The sequence below is a fragment of the Ovis canadensis genome, chromosome 10 (genome assembly GCF_042477335.2).
Source record: "Ovis canadensis isolate MfBH-ARS-UI-01 breed Bighorn chromosome 10, ARS-UI_OviCan_v2, whole genome shotgun sequence".
NCBI lineage: Eukaryota > Metazoa > Chordata > Mammalia > Artiodactyla > Bovidae > Ovis > Ovis canadensis.
In genome coordinates, this window is record NC_091254.1 from 49,941,160 (window position 1) to 49,958,508 (window position 17,349).

General features: G+C 43.7%; 2 protein-coding genes across 4 annotated transcripts in view; both read left to right on the plus strand.

The window, feature by feature from the left end:
• The window catches only part of LATS2 (large tumor suppressor kinase 2), a 45,441-nt gene extending 40,857 nt beyond the window's left edge, over nucleotides 1-4,584 (plus strand). The window contains exon 8 of the mRNA XM_069601692.1: nucleotides 4,452-4,584. Coding sequence (XP_069457793.1) covers nucleotides 4,452-4,511 — 60 coding nt within the window. The 3' untranslated portion in view covers nucleotides 4,512-4,584. The remainder of the gene's footprint in view (nucleotides 1-4,451) is intronic.
• A 488-nt stretch (nucleotides 4,585-5,072) lies between these two features.
• XPO4 (exportin 4) overlaps nucleotides 5,073-17,349 on the plus strand; it is an 88,190-nt gene continuing 75,913 nt past the window's right edge. For 2 of the 3 annotated variants that reach the window (XM_069601688.1, XM_069601689.1), the window contains exon 1: nucleotides 5,073-5,160. In XM_069601688.1, coding sequence (XP_069457789.1) covers nucleotides 5,092-5,160 — 69 coding nt within the window. In that variant the 5' untranslated portion in view covers nucleotides 5,073-5,091. The remainder of the gene's footprint in view (nucleotides 5,161-17,349) is intronic. The other variant, XM_069601690.1, reaches the window with a different exon arrangement.

Below are 17,349 nucleotides of genomic sequence, written 5' to 3' on the forward strand. Positions count from 1 at the left end.
AGTGGGGCGACTGGTCTTGGGGACAGTGGGACCAAGCTAGCTGAGGCTGTCAAAAAAGCAGGCAAATCAGCAGTTGCCAAATACCCTGTTCCTTCTCTCTAGATGTGTCAGAGGACACTCTTCCTGGTGGGTGCATTTGCCAGAGAAGCAGGTTGGTTCTTGAAGTCTTGTTTAGAGCCTTCATGCTTTTAACAAGTATTGAAGGCCCCACTGGGCAGGCTGCTGGCTGGGCTGTCTGGGTGGGCGGGTGAGGAGTGGCTGCTCTCCTCTGGGCATCTGTGAGGCAGACGCTCACCCCTGTGGCTGCTGGGTGCATCAGGTCTGCACTGATGACACAGGGCTTGGTCCGGCAGGTAGAGGACAGTCCAGAAGACCCTGCAGTCACAGCCCACCCTCCCAGGAAGAATGGAGGAGGATAAAGAATGGGGAAAACAGACACAAAACAAGAGAAGTCAGAAGCCACGGCTCCGGACTGCCTGGTGTCTGCACTGCACAGACATCATCTTTGCTGAGTCTTCCTCTTGCCCAGCTTATTAGAGGCTTTAAAAGGATCAGATTATTTTGGAACATTTGGCAAAGTTGCCATCAATAATGGCCCAGAATATTCAGATTAGAGGATCCAAATGCCATTGCGTATGACATGTGTATCTTGTTGGAGGATGCCCTTAGGGTTCAAAATGAGATGACAGCTGGGTAGGGATGGTAGGACACCTCTGCGCAGGCCCAGGGCTGCCCACAGGTCAGAGGACAAACATCACAAACAGGGACAGGAGTGGCTTCAGGACATTTATAAATCAAGCCCCACTTTTGCCAATTTCCTGTTGTCTTAAAACATTCAGAACAAAGCAGAGCTCTACTGACAACCCCCCATATCATCTTTGGGGGCTAGTGATGGACTCCTGGGGCATCCATCAGGAACCACCTCCACCAGCCTCTGTTCTGTCAGAACCCAGGCAGGTGTCACTGTCAGTTCCTGGTCACAGGGCTCGGGCCCCTGAGACTGGGGCAGGAACTGAGTCCTAGTTGCTATTCTCAGACAAGCCAGCCCTGTCCTTGGGACGGGAGGTCCCCTCCAGGCCCCACTCCCAAGAACTCGCAGCAGAAGCCCAGCTGGGCAGTCCTCTGTCCACTGCCAACAGCTTTGGCTCTGATTCTTCTCCATGCGCAGAGGACATCTTGAAATGTCAGTCCTGTGCTATCATTTGAAGAACCTGATCAGGCCTGCTTGAGAGGAACTTGGTCCCAGGCTGAGGCTCCCCTCTGCCCCGCCTGGACCCCTGCCCTCTGCTCTGCCAGAGCTCCAAGCTCTGAACCCTGACAAACTGCAGCACCCCTCTGCCACCTCTCCATGGCATCTTCCCAGTCTTACCCCTGACACATTTACAATTTCCGTTTTCCAGGTGAGGAAGCTGCTACCCTCTGGTGGCCTTTCCACACCATGACATCATGCGCTAGGATGGCACAGTAGCCCCTTAGGTGGTCACCCCTTGGACTGAGCCTCTGGCCGGCTGGGTACCCAGAGGCTCCCCAGCAGCAGGGGGCTTGGGTAAAGCCTTTGGAAATCTGATGCAACTCATGCCTTTAGGTTGCTGGGTTGTCAGGGGAATTCCAGAGACCTCTCTGGAAAAGAGGTCTTCATCCCAGTCTCAAAAATTTTAATGGGGTGGATGCCTTATAACATTCAACTTTATAAGGAAGATGGAATATTGTACTTGGTTAAACTGGTTTAGAAGTAAATTTCAAGATGATATGTTGTGAGAACAGGAGGGATAAAGCACTGCTGTTTACAGTTACTTTGATAGACATAAGAACTGTGCTGTTAATCAAGTATTTAAGAACTCTAAATAGTAACATTTCACAGACATATGTGCAGAAATATACTTTCTATACCAAAAAAAATATTTTAAAGACATAGTTCCGTTTTCGTCTTATGTTTTTATTTCTGGAGAAATATATTAAGCTCCTATAAATTTGATATCATAATACATTCAGTTCTATACTGCTGCCTTCAAAGTTTTCAGAACTTTGGGTCATAAGATCCCTTAACACTTTCTAGATCAGGTGTCCTTTGTTGATACAGAATTATTTTTATTAAGTGTGGCCATTTAATTTGGGTTTAGAAACACCTTTTAAAAAAGAGATTTGTTCTTCTCTTGAGTCTCTCAAGTAAAATAGAATAATCTCTCACTCTGTTGCATAATTTATCTATGTTCCTTGTAAAAGGCGTCATTGTAGTTTTGACTTGGATAAAATTTCTCTTTTAAACAAATATTTATTTGGCTGCATTGGGTCTTAGCTGCAGCACGTGGGATGCAGGCTCTCTGTTGTGGCATGCGGGCTCAGTAGTTGCAGCTTGCTGGGTTAAGGGCTTAATTGCTCTGAGGCACATGGGATCTTTGTTCCCCAGGGATGGAACCTGAGTCCCCTGAAGTGGAAGGTGGGTTCTTAACCATGGGACCATCAGGGAATTCCCTGAAACTGTTTTCTTAATTTCCTTTCCTGATGGCTCATTCTTAGTATATAAAAATGCAACTGACATTTTAAAATTGATTTTATATTTTGTAACTTTGCCAAATTCTTTGATTAGTTCTAACATTTTTGTGGAATCTTTAGGATTTTCTCTATATAAGATCACATCATCTGTGTAGCGATAATAATTCGTCCTTTCTGATTTGGATGCCTTTTATTTATCTTGCCTAATTGCTTTGGCTAGGACATCCATTAGTATGTTGAGTAGAAGTAGTAAGAGGGAACATATAGTTGGATCCTGTGTTTTTAATCCATTTAGCTAATCTGTGTCTTGACTGGGGAGCTGAATCAATTCAAAGTAGTTTACTGATAGGACTATTGTTCAGTCGCTCAGTCATGTCCGACTCTTTGTGACCCCATGGACTGCAGCACGCCAGGCCACCCTGTCCCTCACTATCTCCTGGAGTTTGCCCAAGTTCATGTCCATTGAATTGGTGATGCCATCCACCCATGGCTATAGGACTATAGCTATCTGAAAATAGTTTTGACCAAGATCCTCTGATAGGATCTTAGGGAACTCCTTGGTATTCTGGGGCTTAGTAAGTGTCCCTAGCCTACACTCTGAGAACTGTTGCTCTAAGGTATTTCAATCAGCATGTTTCTGTTGACAAGATGTTTATGGCTTGACACACACACACAAAGACCAAAAAACCACCCCAAATCCCCCAAACTAAACCTGTTTCCAAGGAAAAGTATATAATATATTCAAGTGCTGTAATTCATGGGGTCGCAAAGAGTCAGGCACGACTGAGCGACTGAACTGAACTGAATCACTTTTGGAGCCTAGGACACCACAGGTGTTAAAGGCATACCCTAAGAGTATAGGGGATGTAGTATTTGTGAAATGTTCTTGATTCCAGGAACATTTTAAGCAGATTCTTAAACCGTAAATATTTCTCTTTTGTGTCAAGTGTGAAGTTGGAATCTGACAACTTTCTTCTTCTTAAGAATGTGAAGCGTTATGTGGGTAGGCAGGGACACTACTCCTTGCCCCACCAACCACCCCAGGAGAGTGCTACTGTCAATGTTTAATAAAATACCTTTTCTTCTTCGTTCTTAAAGAGCATCTCAATGCAAAGTTCTTGTGTAGCTGCACAAAACAAATGCTCTGGAACACAGGGCACAATCTGAAGCATTATATGCCTCAAACATTTAATGTCATAAAATACTCATTTGTCTACACGTTTGAAGATGTATCTTTGATCTGCAGTAATAACTCTTTGTAGCAGGTAGAGACACTTTGTAATCTTGCAGATTGCTATACAGATCTTCCTTGGCTTATGATGGAGTTAAGTCCCAATAAACCCATCATAAGTTGAAAACATCATAAGCTGAAAATGCATTTAATACATCTAACCTACCAAACTTCACAGGTTAGCCTCACCTACATTAAAAGTGGTCAGAACACATATATTGGCCTCCAGCTGGGCAAAATCATCTAATAGCGAATATGTTTTATAATAAAGTGTTGACTGTCTCATTTAATTTAGTGAACACAGTACTGAAAGTGAAAAACAGAATGTTTCTAAGATATCAGTTGTTCATCTTCCTGATTGTGCACCACTTGAGTATCTGACCGCACATGCTGCCCAGGAAGAGATCAAGATTTGAAGTATAGTTTCTAATGAATATGTATCGCTTCACACCATGGAGCAGTCGTAAAATGATTAAGTCCAGACATTTGTACTTAGTGAAATATTTATTGAATGCCTTCCACAGGTGAGGCACTATGTGAACCAATTTCACGCAATTTTTAAAAAAGCCATTAATTGCACTCTTTACCCTTTTGTAACGAAATAAGAGGTACTTTGTTTCTTAAGCAATAAAAACCTTGTTAATTCACTTCCTCAACTTCATGTTGTAGAGATGCCAAATATAATAACTCGTTTCTCAAAGAAGCTAACAATGCAATTCTGTTGCAGGGACATAGAAAAGGGAAAACCTCGCAACTATGGCTTATTTACAACTGGAAGAAGAAATAAAGGAAGTTGTCAACAGAGGAAACTTACACTGAAACGAAACTGACTTTCTGTGTACCTCAAAAAGCAGACCGGCACTAAGAGGTGGAAGCTAGTAGCAGGTATGCAGGTGTCGCTCAGAACAGAGCCTGGTCTCCAACAGTGAGGGCCGGCGCGAGGGCGGACACGGGGCTCTCAGGCCCGCGTGGGAAAGCTGGGCTCCGAGCCCCTCTGCCGGACCTGCCCGCCGGCTCCGCCAGGAAGTCAGCCCGCACGGGGGCACGCGAGCGCGGAGCACGCGTTCTCGCAGGGCGCAAGCCGCCCTGCCCGGGAGCGACGCGTCCACAGAGGACACGGCAGAGCTGGAGGCGCCCCCGGGGCCGGCGGCGAGCGAGCGAGCAAGCAGGCGGGCCAGCCCCGTGGGAGCGCCCACAGCCCTGGCCCGCAGGCCCGCAGGCCCGCAGCCCTGACCTCGCGACCCCGCGTCGACGTCGGCGGCCGCGACGGCTCGGGCGGGAGCGCGCGAGCCCGAGGAATCTCGCGATTGGCCGGCCGGGCGCCCGCTCCCAAAATGCACCGCATGGCGCGTCATTGAAGAGAGACCATGATGGCGGCGGCGCTGGGGCCCCCAGAAGTGATCGCTCAGCTGGAGAACGCGGCCAAAGTTCTGATGGTAAGTGCCCGCGCCCCCGCGCCCCGCGCCCGCGGTCTCTGGCGGCGCTGCCGTGCTCGGCCTTGGCGCCCGCCGGACTGGCGACCGGCCGGGGCCTCCCGGGAGCCCAGGGCTGGAGCAGGCGGCGGTGGCGTGGCGCAGGACTCTCCTCCGCCTGCGCTCCTGCCTTGGCGCCCCTGGCTGGGCTGTCCGCTCCCTGGCTGTGCGGCGCCCCAGCCGCGCCACCGAGTGGGGCCGAAGGAATGCTTCGTGCGCCCCGACCCTCCGCTCAGGGTCGGGGGGAAGCGGGCGCTAGGTCTGGGCTGTGCGCGCCGCTGGAGAGCGGGTGCCGGCGGAGGGCTGGCATGGCCCGGGTGCCGTCTGCAACTGTGGTTCCTCTCGTGCCTTTGGGTCCCCGAGCGCTTTCTCCCACCTGCGACCGCGGCTGGGCAGCCTCAATCGGCCGCACAAGGAAGGAACGGCGGGAGGGAGGGAGGGGAATCCTAGGACCAAGGTCATTGGGGCAGAACTTTGTCTGGGACCGAGCTCCGTGCGGGTCGTGCGTCGTGGAGAGTTGGGTGTGCAGTTCTCCTGGACTTTTTCTGCTGCAGTACAATGAACAGAACAATTTAGTCAGTAGGTTATTACCTACTCGAGAAGGTGAGGCCGAGTCAAAGAGTAAGGCATTCCACTCAGAGTAGAAGCAAGGATAAACCATGTTTAGTTACTCAGTAAACTATTTGCTGGCTCAGTTTCCTTTTTGTAAATCACGACTTCCGTGTTTGTAGATTTCTCTGGAAGTTAGAGGCTTGATTCCTTGAATTGACAAATAGCCTTCCTAAGAATTGGATGCAGCAATCTTCGGTACCTTTGTACACCTTCCCCCCCCCCCCCCCCCTTTTGGTTCGGTGACTGAGTTACGTGTTCAGGCATCACATTTTAAGACATTTGAACTAATTCTCATATAGTTTGTAGTTCCTTTTCTCAAGTTTTGTTTTCACACCCAACACCGGGTAGCTTATGAAATTTAGCTTATGAAGCTGAGAAGTTTAATTAAAGCAGGATTTACTTGCCACAATATGAGCGAAGTTAGGTGAATCGTTTTATCACAAAAAATGACTTAGGGAACGTTTTCAGACTCTTGCAACTTAAGTCCAGAAAAAAACTAGCTGTTATTCCCCTTAAATACCATGCTCCTAAAATCGCTGACTTACAGCGTTTCCTGAGATATCTGGGAATTTTCTATAAGGTAGAGGCCCCGTTTTCATTAGACTTTAGAAGGAGTATGTGACCCCCCCCCCCCCCACGCTGCTTTAGTTCTCATAGCTATTAATATAGAATAGTTGTCCTTCATAGTTGGTCTCAGTACTGGTTAGTATTTGTGCTTGGTAGGACCTTTTCTCTTCCCTGCAAAGCTATTCTTATCACCTGTAAGGGAGTAGGGGAGAAGAGTCCGAGTAAATTCTAGAAATTGAGTCCATATCACCGGCCAGACACTGTCTTGATGCTTTACATACTTTGTTAATCCTTGCAACCCCTTTACAAGGTTGAGAGAGAGCTTAAGTAGCCAGGTTACATACTTACTTAGTGGCTGAATTAGGTGTACAATTCCCATTTGTGCCTCTAAAGCTGGGTCTCTTTCTGCTCTGCCTCACCACCTCTCCTGTGTGTTGTATTGGATTCTATTTACATACTTGAAATCTTTCCAGAGAAGAGTATTGAAAAAAGTGTTAATGAAATAGAAGATTTCTTTTTGGAAAGTCCACTTACTGTTTGGCAGTGTGGATGCGTAGCAGAGACTGCATGGTTTCCCAGATGGAAGCTGCAGTCATCTCAAGAATGACAACTGACATTTTACCCAGTGCTTACTGTGTGTGAAGGCACTATGCCAACCACTTCACATGTATTACCATATTTGATCATCAGTAACTGTGAGGTAGTTATTACTTTCCTTTTCATTTTATGGACTAAGGGACTGAAATACGTAGATATTAAGTAATTTACCTAAATTTTCAAAGAAAGTGGTAGAGTGGGAAATCCAATGCAGGTTCATCTGTTACAATGCGTGGTTTTTAGCCTTTGGGGTAGTGGGAATAGAAAGCAGGTGAACTAATTATTTGGGGTTACCTGGCGTGCTGAAGTCCCTGGGGTCACAAAGAGTTGGACATGACTTAACAACTTATGAGCAACTTAACTGAAGATTGTCAAACCTCTTTCAGTTCAGTTCAGTCGTGTCCGACTCTGAGACCCATGAACTGCAGCACGCCAGCCCTCCCTGTCCAACACCAACTCTTGGAGCCTACCCAAACTCATGTCCGTTGAGTCGGTGATGCATCCAACCATCTCATCCTCTGTCGTCCCCTTCTCCTCCTGCCCTCAATCTTTCCCAGCATCAGGGTCTTTTCAAATGAGTCAGCTGTTCTCATCAGGTGGCCAAAGTATTGGAGTTTCAGCTTCATCATCAGTCCTTCCAGTGAACACTCAGGACTGATCTCCTTCAGGATGGACTGGTTAGATCTCCTTGCAGTCCAAGGAACTCTGAAGAATCTTCTCCAACACTGCATTTCAAAAGCATCAATTCTTCGGTGCTCAGCTTTCTTTATAGTCCAACTCTCACATCCATACATGACTGTTGGAGAAACCATAGCCTTGACTAGACGGACCTTTGTCGACAAAGTAATGTCTTTGCTTTTTAATATGCTATCTAGGTTGGTCCTAGCTTTCCTTCCAAGGAGTAAGCGTCTTTTAATTTCATGGCTGCAATCACCATCTGCAGTGATTTTGGAGCCCCCCAAAATAGTCAGCCACTGTTTCCACGTTTCCCCATCTATTTGCCGTGAAGTGATGGGACTGGATGCCATGATCTTCGTTTTCTGAATTTTGAGGTTTAAGCCAAGTTTTTCACTCTTCTTTATCACTTTCATCAAGAGGCTCTTTAGTTCTTCATTGCTTTCTGCCCTAAGGGTGGTGTCATCCGCATACCTGAGGTTATTGATATTTCTCCTGGCAGTCTTGATTCCAGCTTGTGCTTCTTCCAGCCCAGTATTTCTCATGGTGTACTCTGCATATAAGTTAAATAAGCAGGGTGACAATATACAGCCTTGATGTACTCCTTTTCCTGATTTGGAACCAGTCTGTTGTTCCATGTCCAGTTCTAACTGTTGCTTCCTGACCTGCATACAGATTTCTCAAGAGGCAGGTCAGGTGGTCTGGTATTCCTATCTCTTTAAGAATTTTCCATAGTTTATTGTGATTGTCCTTAATCAGTGTGCGCAGTGATAATGTAAAATAATGGAGAACACATACATTAATTGATACTTTATATTTGTTTTAAAACTGGAGTAGGTTTTAATGAATCTAAATGCAACTTTAATGAGAGGGGTTCATGATTGGTTTTCATGGTTTTTATTGTGGAATTTGGTTAACATTTTAAAAGCATTAGCCAAAATGTAGTGCTGTAGAACAGTTCTTTCCATTTTATTTGATTCTCTTTTTTTGGCTGCTCTGGGACTTCGTTGTTGTGTGTGGGCTTGCTCTAGTTGTGTGAACTGGCGGTTTCTCCTGTGGAGCACGGGCCCTAGGGCACGGGCTCAGAAGTTGTGGAGCACACTCTTAGTTGCTCCACAGCATGTGGGATCCTCTGGGATCAGGGATTGAACCCCGTGTCTTCTGCATTGCCAGGCAGATTCTCAACCTCTGGACCACCAGGGAAGTCCACCATTTTATTTGATTCTTAAATCAGCCCTGTGAAGTGGATGGGAGAAGAGTTATTCTTAAACTTTGTAAATGAGAAAATCCGAGGTTCAAAGATGGTAACTCTGTGCCCGTGGTCACACAGATGGTTTGGCTCTGAAATTCGATCTCTGGCCACTCATTCTACACAGTGTCTTCAGTACATGTGTGCTAGGCATGATGTTGTACATGCTGGGGAAACAGGAGAAAATAGACCTTAAAATATATATATATATATTTATTTGGCTTTGCCAAGTCTTAGTTGTAGACTGTGGGATCTAGTTCTCCCACCAGGATTGAACCCTCAGCCTGTGCAGTGGAAATGCTGTCTTAACCACTAAACTGCCAGGGAAGTCCCAAATTCAAGTTTTGCTTTTTGGAACTTTCTGGAATTTTGTCCTCTAAATATTTTTGATCTGTAGTTGGTTGAATCTGTGGATACAGAGGACTGAAAATAGTTATTTACAAGTGTAAGTTGCAGTACATTTAGAGCTGATGATTCTTGCAGAATGTTTTTCTTAAAAGTTTTAAGTCTTGACAGAGTTCCTGTCATTAGGTTCAGTCTGAAGCATTTCGTATCTGTCAGGTACCTTAGGGACAGGCTCTGAGGTGGACCAGCAGGCTGGTGGGGCCCTTCTGCTGCTGCCACTTGGACCCAGCTCCCACTCCAGCCTCCTTGGCCGGGTGCCCCGGGCCTCCTAGAGGCATGTTCATGAGTGCCTGTCCTCACTGCTCCTGTGCATGCTCATTGTCCTGTTGGGGTTTGCTTACAAAATACAGGTTCAAGGATAAAATGGTTAAGAATTTCAGGATGGCCACCACAGAGTGTCACATTAAGGTCGAGGCCCTTTGGAGAGAGCTGGGCCCGATGCTACTGCCCTGGTCACACACTCGGGAAGCTCTCCTGGGGCTCTATAGACCGGCACCTGTCCATCACATTGGATCAGTTCCCTCTTCCCTGAGCCTCCCAAGCAGGTATGCCCCTGGCTTGCAACAGCCTTCTCCCGCTTGTACCGGGTGGATGTTTGGCTTTTCAGATCTCAGTGTAATTGTTTACTTTGGCAGAAACAAGCCTGAGCACTCTGGACTAGATTAAACGCTCATTTCATATCACCGTTTGCTTTAGTAACATTGATGACACCTCCAGTTTTATGCTACTTGTCGATTATGTGATTGACTCCTATGCTGGATTGTGAGCTCCTGGGAAACACAGATTCTGTTTGTTTTTGTTTATCATTGACTGACTTGTGTCTGAAGCATCTAGCACATTGCCTAACACAGAGTGGACGTTTGATTGTAATTTGTGGATGGAAATATGTTGTAGGGGAGGGTTCCAAACAGGGTACTTGGGTTTGAAGTTTCACTACATTTTCTCTTTGTAAGATTCTGGATAAGTTTCTATCTTTCCAGCTTCCGAGGACCCGTCTCCCGTCGCTTTTCTCTGAATCAGCACAGCAGCTCTCTCCATCTTTCCATCTCCCATCCCATCCTTGGTTCTGTCTGAGAGCATTTTGTTCCTGCTCCCTCTGCCTGAAGGACTTTTCCTCACTCTCACCTGATCCTTCAGGTCTCAGGAATGCCCTCCTTAGCTTCCCAGAAAGGTGAGACTCACCTGTCCTGAACTTAGATACATCTGCACCACTTGGGTTACATTTGTTTGTGTGATTAATGAATGAATGTTGGTCTCATTGGCTGGATGCTAATATGTATTAGCTTAGGAACCTAATTTGCACTTAATATTTGGTCGGTAATATTTGCTGAAGGAAGGGAATGAGTAGATGGGGAGGGGAGATGGACCCAGGGGGATAGGCAGGGTGGGTGATCTAAGGTCGCCCTGCAGTAATCCATGTCAGTTCTGTGGTTTCTCTGGGTGACAGCAGTATGAAGATCGTCCTCAGAGAAGTAAGAGGTTAAGTCCGAAGACCAGTTAGGAGGCTTTCGACGTTGTTCTGCAAAGAGAGGATGAGACTCTGCACAAAGCTAGGGTGGAAGAGGGATATGTTAATATTCTTCCAAAAAATTTTTAATGCCAAGATGATTCTTTCGGTAAAAGAGAGTGCATGTGTATTTGAGGGAGGCTGGGGAGCTTGAACAGCTTGTATAAGCTAAGAATTTCTGAGTTTTTATCTTAGTAGAAATTTTATTTTGGTCCATAATATAAGCATATAAAAGTATAAAATATATTTATTTTATGAAATTCAGAAATTCCAAATATAAAATTCCTTGACCCCCATTTCTGCTGGTCTGTCTATATTTTGTGACTTTGTGGCAGGGATTAGAGAGCTAATTGGAAAGCAATAGTAGTATGATGGTGACATAGATAAGATGTTAGAAAATCAACCCATTGCTGGACAGGCAGCATAAGTACTGACTCTTAGGAATTGAGCAGCAGGAAAACATAGCGGTTCTGGAGCCAAGCTGTTTGGATTCTTCTTGGCTCCACCCATGACCAGACGTGTGACACTTGGCAAGTCACTTAACCTCCGAGTCTGTTTCCTCATCTCCAAAATAGCAAAATATATTATTTCCAGGAAGTTACTATATAGATTAAGTGGTTTTATTTACTTGAAAAGAAACATGTTTAATACAGTGCCTGGTACATAGTAAGTGCTCTAGAAGTGATAGCTGTTATTTTGTACATTAATCTGTCAAATAACATTGCATGGAATCATGTAACTCTAGGTAATCTCATAGGAAGCACTTAGTAAATATTTGCTGAATTAATTAAATTTCTTCAAGTGTCTTCTGTTCAAGTGGCCTCTATATCTGCACTCTCCAGTGAGGTAGCCAGTAACCACAGGTGGTTGTTGAGCCCTTGAAAGATGGCTGGTGCAAAGGAGGAACTGAGTTTTTTACTTTAAAACAGTTGTGTGGGGGCAGTGGCTACTATTTTGGGCAGCTCCGGTGTAAAGTGTGACTGTATCTCTTTGGTTTCATCATCTGGTCTGTAAATACTGATTCCTTTGTGACTCCTGCCAGGCTCCTCTGTCCATGGGATTTCCCAAGCAAGAGTACTGGAGTGGGCTGCCATTTCCTTCTCCAGGGGATCTTCCCGACCCAGGAATTGAACCCTTGTCTCCTGTATTGGCAGGTGGATTCTTTACCACTGAGCCACCTGGGAAGCCATCTTTAATTTGTTTTAGATTATTATTCTGATTCTTTTTCTTGCTGTAGAATCATGAACTGTATCAGGCAGATTTTCTTACACAGACATCATAAGAGAGAAGACACTGTCACATATCCTTTTAGCAAATCATGTTGGTTCAGGTTCTTGTGACAGAATATTGGGTAATGAAGTAGTTCTGTGTAATGGATGAGAATTCTGAATTGCCTTTTCGTCCTTGGAGCTGTGTCGTTCGCTTGTTGATTCTTGAGTCTGAGAAAATCCACCTGGGGCAGGGTTTCTCAGCCCTGTCACTCTTGGTGTTTCCGGCTGGGCTGTGCACTGTAGGACCTTTAGCAGCATCCTTGCCTTTTCTACACTTGTTGCCAGCAGCGCCCCCTCCCAGTTGTGGCAACCAGAAGTGTCTCCGGACATTGCTAGCTGCCCCTTGGGGCACACAGAGGCCTCAGCTGAGAACTGATTTCGAGTATCACCATCACAAGACAAGGGCTGAGATTACACTTATATGATCAGTTTTATCATCATCAGTGGAGTTGTCCCTTAGAACTCTGTGCTGTGATAGGAATGTTCTGTGTGGTCCAGTGTGGTAGCCGCCAGCAACATGGGGTGTTAAGTACTTGAAATGTGGCTAGTGCAGCCAAGGAACTGAATTTTCTGTTTCATCTATTTTTAAAATTGTTTTTAACTGGAGGATAATTGTTTTAAAATATTGTGTTGGTTTCTGCCCTACATCAACATGGATCAGAGGTACATGTATGTCCCCTTCCCCTTGAAGTTTCATTTAATTTCAACAAATGTGGCCAGTCACTGCTGTTTTAGACAGTGTGGGTTTAGTATGTTGCTGTATGTCTTTTTGCATTCATCTTCTGATTTACATTTCAGTTGTGAAATGCCTTTCCTTATCAATTTTTTTCTCTTTGTCATTATGGTTAAAAAATGAAAAATTCTTAATTCTCAACACTGTTCAATGAAACTTAAAAAAAAAGCTACAAAGATGGTGTTCCCAGGTTTCATTTTTACCTTCTAGGAAGATCATATTATACTCTGAGCAATGTAGTAAAAAAAAAATTGAGGATAATGTAATGGTACTGATTTATTTTTATTTTACTATTGTATTACTTTTCTAGGAGGCTTTAAAATCACTTCTTTTTTTAAAATTTTTGTTGTTATATAAGTTTTTTCTTAGCATAATTTGAAATAATTGATGAGTTGTGATGAAATAATCCTTAGAATGATGCAGTAAGAAAAATTTTCAAGATATAGAAAAACTATGATCACCAGGATCATTTTCTGTATCTTAGAAGAAAGTCCAATGGATCCATAAATGACTTCAAATTACAGTGAGTTTTATTTTGTTTTTTAAAAATAGAATTTGCCTTTATTCTTTGGAAGACCTCTAAGTAAAAATCATGAAATATTAAGCCTTGCAAATAGTTAAAACTGTTTTAAAAAGAAATCTCCAAAATTGAGTCCAGTGGACCTTGATGGTTTACTAACAGTTTACTGACAATTCAAGGGAGTAGCCTTTTTGTTTCAACATTAGTTGATGTTTGCTGTAGTTTTTTTTTTTTTAAAGATCTTTCTATCAGGTTAAGGAAATCTCCATTCATTCCTACTTTGCTAAAAATTTAGTCATTGATCTTAATTTGTTAAACATGTTTCTGCATTTTCTTTAAAAAACGATAATGTCGTTTTTCTCCCGCAATGTGTCCAGGGCAGAGAGAGGACTGTGGCTGTAGGGGCAAGCAGCCCTGTGGGAGCTGTGGCCTTGGTGCGGAAAGGAGGCCCTGGGGCCAGGAAGAGGTGAGGAGGCTGGAGGGCCTGGTGTCTGCGGGCCAGCTCCTGGGGCTCCCAGACGGGCAGAGAACTGACCTTCATTTTGTCCTCTAAGACTCTTAATGTTTGTGTCTTCCTTCATTCTAAATAATTTTTCATATCTGTGTTCAGTTTTCTTCTCAATGTATCTAGTCTAACTTTTAATTTGCCCATTGAGTTTTTAAAATATTTTGTTTGTGGTGTATTAACTTACAGTAAAATTCACAAATTTTGGATGTTCATTTTGAGGAGTTCAGACAGTTGTGTATATACCCTCGTAACTATCATCCAAACAAGGTCTATGTCTATGAATATTCAAGTTTTTCTTACTGCTCCTCAAAATTCTGTTGTCTTGTGCATGTTCATGCTAAGTAGCTTCAGTTGTGTCTGACTTGGCGACCCCATGGACTGTAGCCCGCCAGGCTCCTCTGTCCATGGGATTCTCCAGGCGAGAATACTGGAGTCGGTTGCCATGCCCTTCTCCAGGGGATCTTCCCGACCCAGGGATCAAACCTGTGTCTCAGTCTCCTGCATTGGCAGGTGGGTTCTTCACCATTAGCACCACCTGGGAAGGCTCTGTTGTGTTATCTTCCTTCTTATATATTTTTTAAAAATGTGGTAAAATATAACATAAATTTTTCCATTTTGAGTACTTTCACATTGTTGTGCAACCATCATCAATATGTCCAGAATTTTTTATCTTCTGAAAGTGAAACTGGTTCCTCTAAACAATAACTACACATTCTCCCCGTACCCATCTCCTGGTGCCCACTACTCTACTTTCTTTCTCCATGAATTCAGCTATTTGAGGCATCTCATATGTGTGGAATCATACAGTACTTGTCTTTTTGTGGCTGTCTTATTTCACTTAGCATAAGGTTTTTGAGATTCATCCATGTTATGTGCCAGAATTTCATTCTTTTATCAAACTGAATATATCCCGTCCTGTGGATGTATTATTTATCCATTCGTCCGTCATGGACACTTGGTTGTTTCTACCTTTTGGCCATTTTGAATAGTGCTGCTATGTACGTTGGTATGCAGTCTTTTGGAGTCGTGCTTTCAGTTCTTTTGACTGTGCGCCTAAAGGTGGAGTGCTGTCTTGTATAGTGTGTGTAAGTCTTTGAGAAACTGCCACTGTCTTCCATGGTGGCTATGTATTTTTTTAACCTGGCACCATTTTACATTCCCTCCAGCAGTGGACAAGGGTTCCAGTTTCTTTACATCCTTGCCAACAAGTTATTTTCTGGTTTTTTTTTTTTTTTTTTTTGCTTTGTTGTGTTTCATGAAGTGCTGTATCATTGCAGTGTTGACATGTTTCCCAGATTAGTGATCTTGAGACTTTATCAAGTGCTTTTTGGCCATTTGTGTATTATCTTCTTTGGAGAAACATGTATTCAGGTTTTTTGCCCCCCCCCCCCTCCTTTTTTTTGGCCATGCTATGTGGCGTGCAAGATCTTTGTTCCCCAAGCAGGGATCAAACCTGTGCCCCCTGCATTAGGAGCAAGGAGTGTTAACCACTGGATGGACAGAGAGGTCCCTTCCTTTGCCCATTTTAAAATTATTTTTTATTTTTAGCTGATGTTGTAAGAGTTCTTTATAGATTCTGGCTATTAATCCCTTATCAGATATGTGACTTGTAATATTCAATACTTTTCTGAATTTCTCCCATTCTCTGAATTGCCATTATCTCCATTGATAGTATCATTTGATGTACAAAAGTTTTTATTTTTGATAACATCTGCTTCATATGTTTTAAATTTTTATTTCAAACATTTTATATTAAATTTCTGGCATTTCCAGTATCTGTGAGTGTTGCTAGTTTGATCCTTTGATTTGCTGTTCTGCAAACTTAGGGTGGCTTGTGTCTTCATATGTTTAGAATTCTAATATCAGCTCTGGAAGTGTTTGTGGTAAACTCTAAGACACAGGACTACTTAATGTTTCTTGGGTAAAAGTTTCCGGGCCTCATGGGTTCTGTTGAAGTGGAACAAGAAACCTGTCTGTGAACCTGCTTCTGGTTGTCAGCTGTCTGAAGTCATTTTCCCTCCTTCATCCACCACTGGGGGCCAGACTGGCAAGCTTCTCCCTTTTTTCCTTCCTCCTCCTCCCCATTTTTAAAAAAGTTTACCCTTGTCTGGAGGATGCTAGCTTTCTGTGGAGTGTGTCCTTGTCTCAGGAGGGCCCTGGCTGTCTCTCCTGTGTGCTACACCTTGGGCAGCTATCCAGGTGGAACTTGAGGTCACTCAGGGTTGATATGTGTCTCCAGGGTGGTTCACGGGAACATGCTGTCATGTCATCTTTGGAGCTCTGCTTTTGCTTCCTTTCTCACTTCTGGGGATTCCTTGATTTCGTGTAAGCACAGCAGTATATTACAATGTTAAAGAAATGTTTTATTCACTACTTTAATTTGGTTTTAGCAAAAGAGTTGTTCAAGGTATCTGGTCATCATTACTATCAGGATTGAATGCCCACTCATTTAAAAAAGGACATGTTAAATAAGTGGGAAAGCACATAGAACAATATAAATCATACCCCTGTACCTGTCTCCTTGAGTAGTATGTTAATAGTCATTTTACTTACAGTCTTTAAAATAAAATCACAGATGTGATTCAGGTCCCTTTGGGTTTCCTTTAGATACCATTCTTCAGACCCTGCTTCTTCATCCATAATGATAACCACGATTTTAAAGTTGTTTCCTTTCCGTGTTTGTCACTTTGCCTACAAAGGTAAATAATATAGTATATTGAGTTAAATTTTTTTTTTTACATAAATGATATATTGTATATGTCTCATCATTTGCTTCTTCAGAATAACTTTCAGAGTTTATCTCCTTGGTAAACATAGCTCTTACAAACCATTCTATGGTGGTACTGCATGTATTCCCCATTGGTGGGGGTGTCATTGTTGTTAACAGTCCTATAGGAATGTCTGGGTGTAGGGCAGAGGTTCTCTAGGAATAAATGCCCAGAAGTGGACAGGTGCACACCTTGCTGTTCAAGACCATGAACTTACTCTAGAGATTTGTGAATTTCAAGTGAATGGCCCGTTTTAGATTGTCAGCAGTTTATAACTGTCTGCAGTACCCTGAGCTCCCCAGGCTCTTGTTTTTGTACTGGACTTCTGTCAAGTATTCAGAGACAGCTCATTGTTTCAGCGTGCATTTCTGAAGTTCCCAGTGAGATCGAGTACGTCCCCTTGTTTATTAAGCAGTTTTCCTTCTACTCTGTGAGTTGTCTGTCCATTGGCTATTTTTCTGCTGAGATTGGATTTGGCTGTATGTAATAGGAAGCGCCAATGACAGTGAGTTAGCTCTGGGACTGAAGAGGATGAGCTGCTGGTCATGCTCCATGTTGTCCTTTCTTTTGTGGGGTTTTTATGATTAATCCTTTGTTAATTGCATGCAGTGCAGTTATTGTCTTCTAATCATCTTTTATTTATGGTTAATGTTTAGGAAGTTATTTCAATAGAATTGATTTAAAAAATTGTGCCTTTTATTTATTGTTTAAAAAGTCTTGCCCTACCCTGCTATTTTCCTG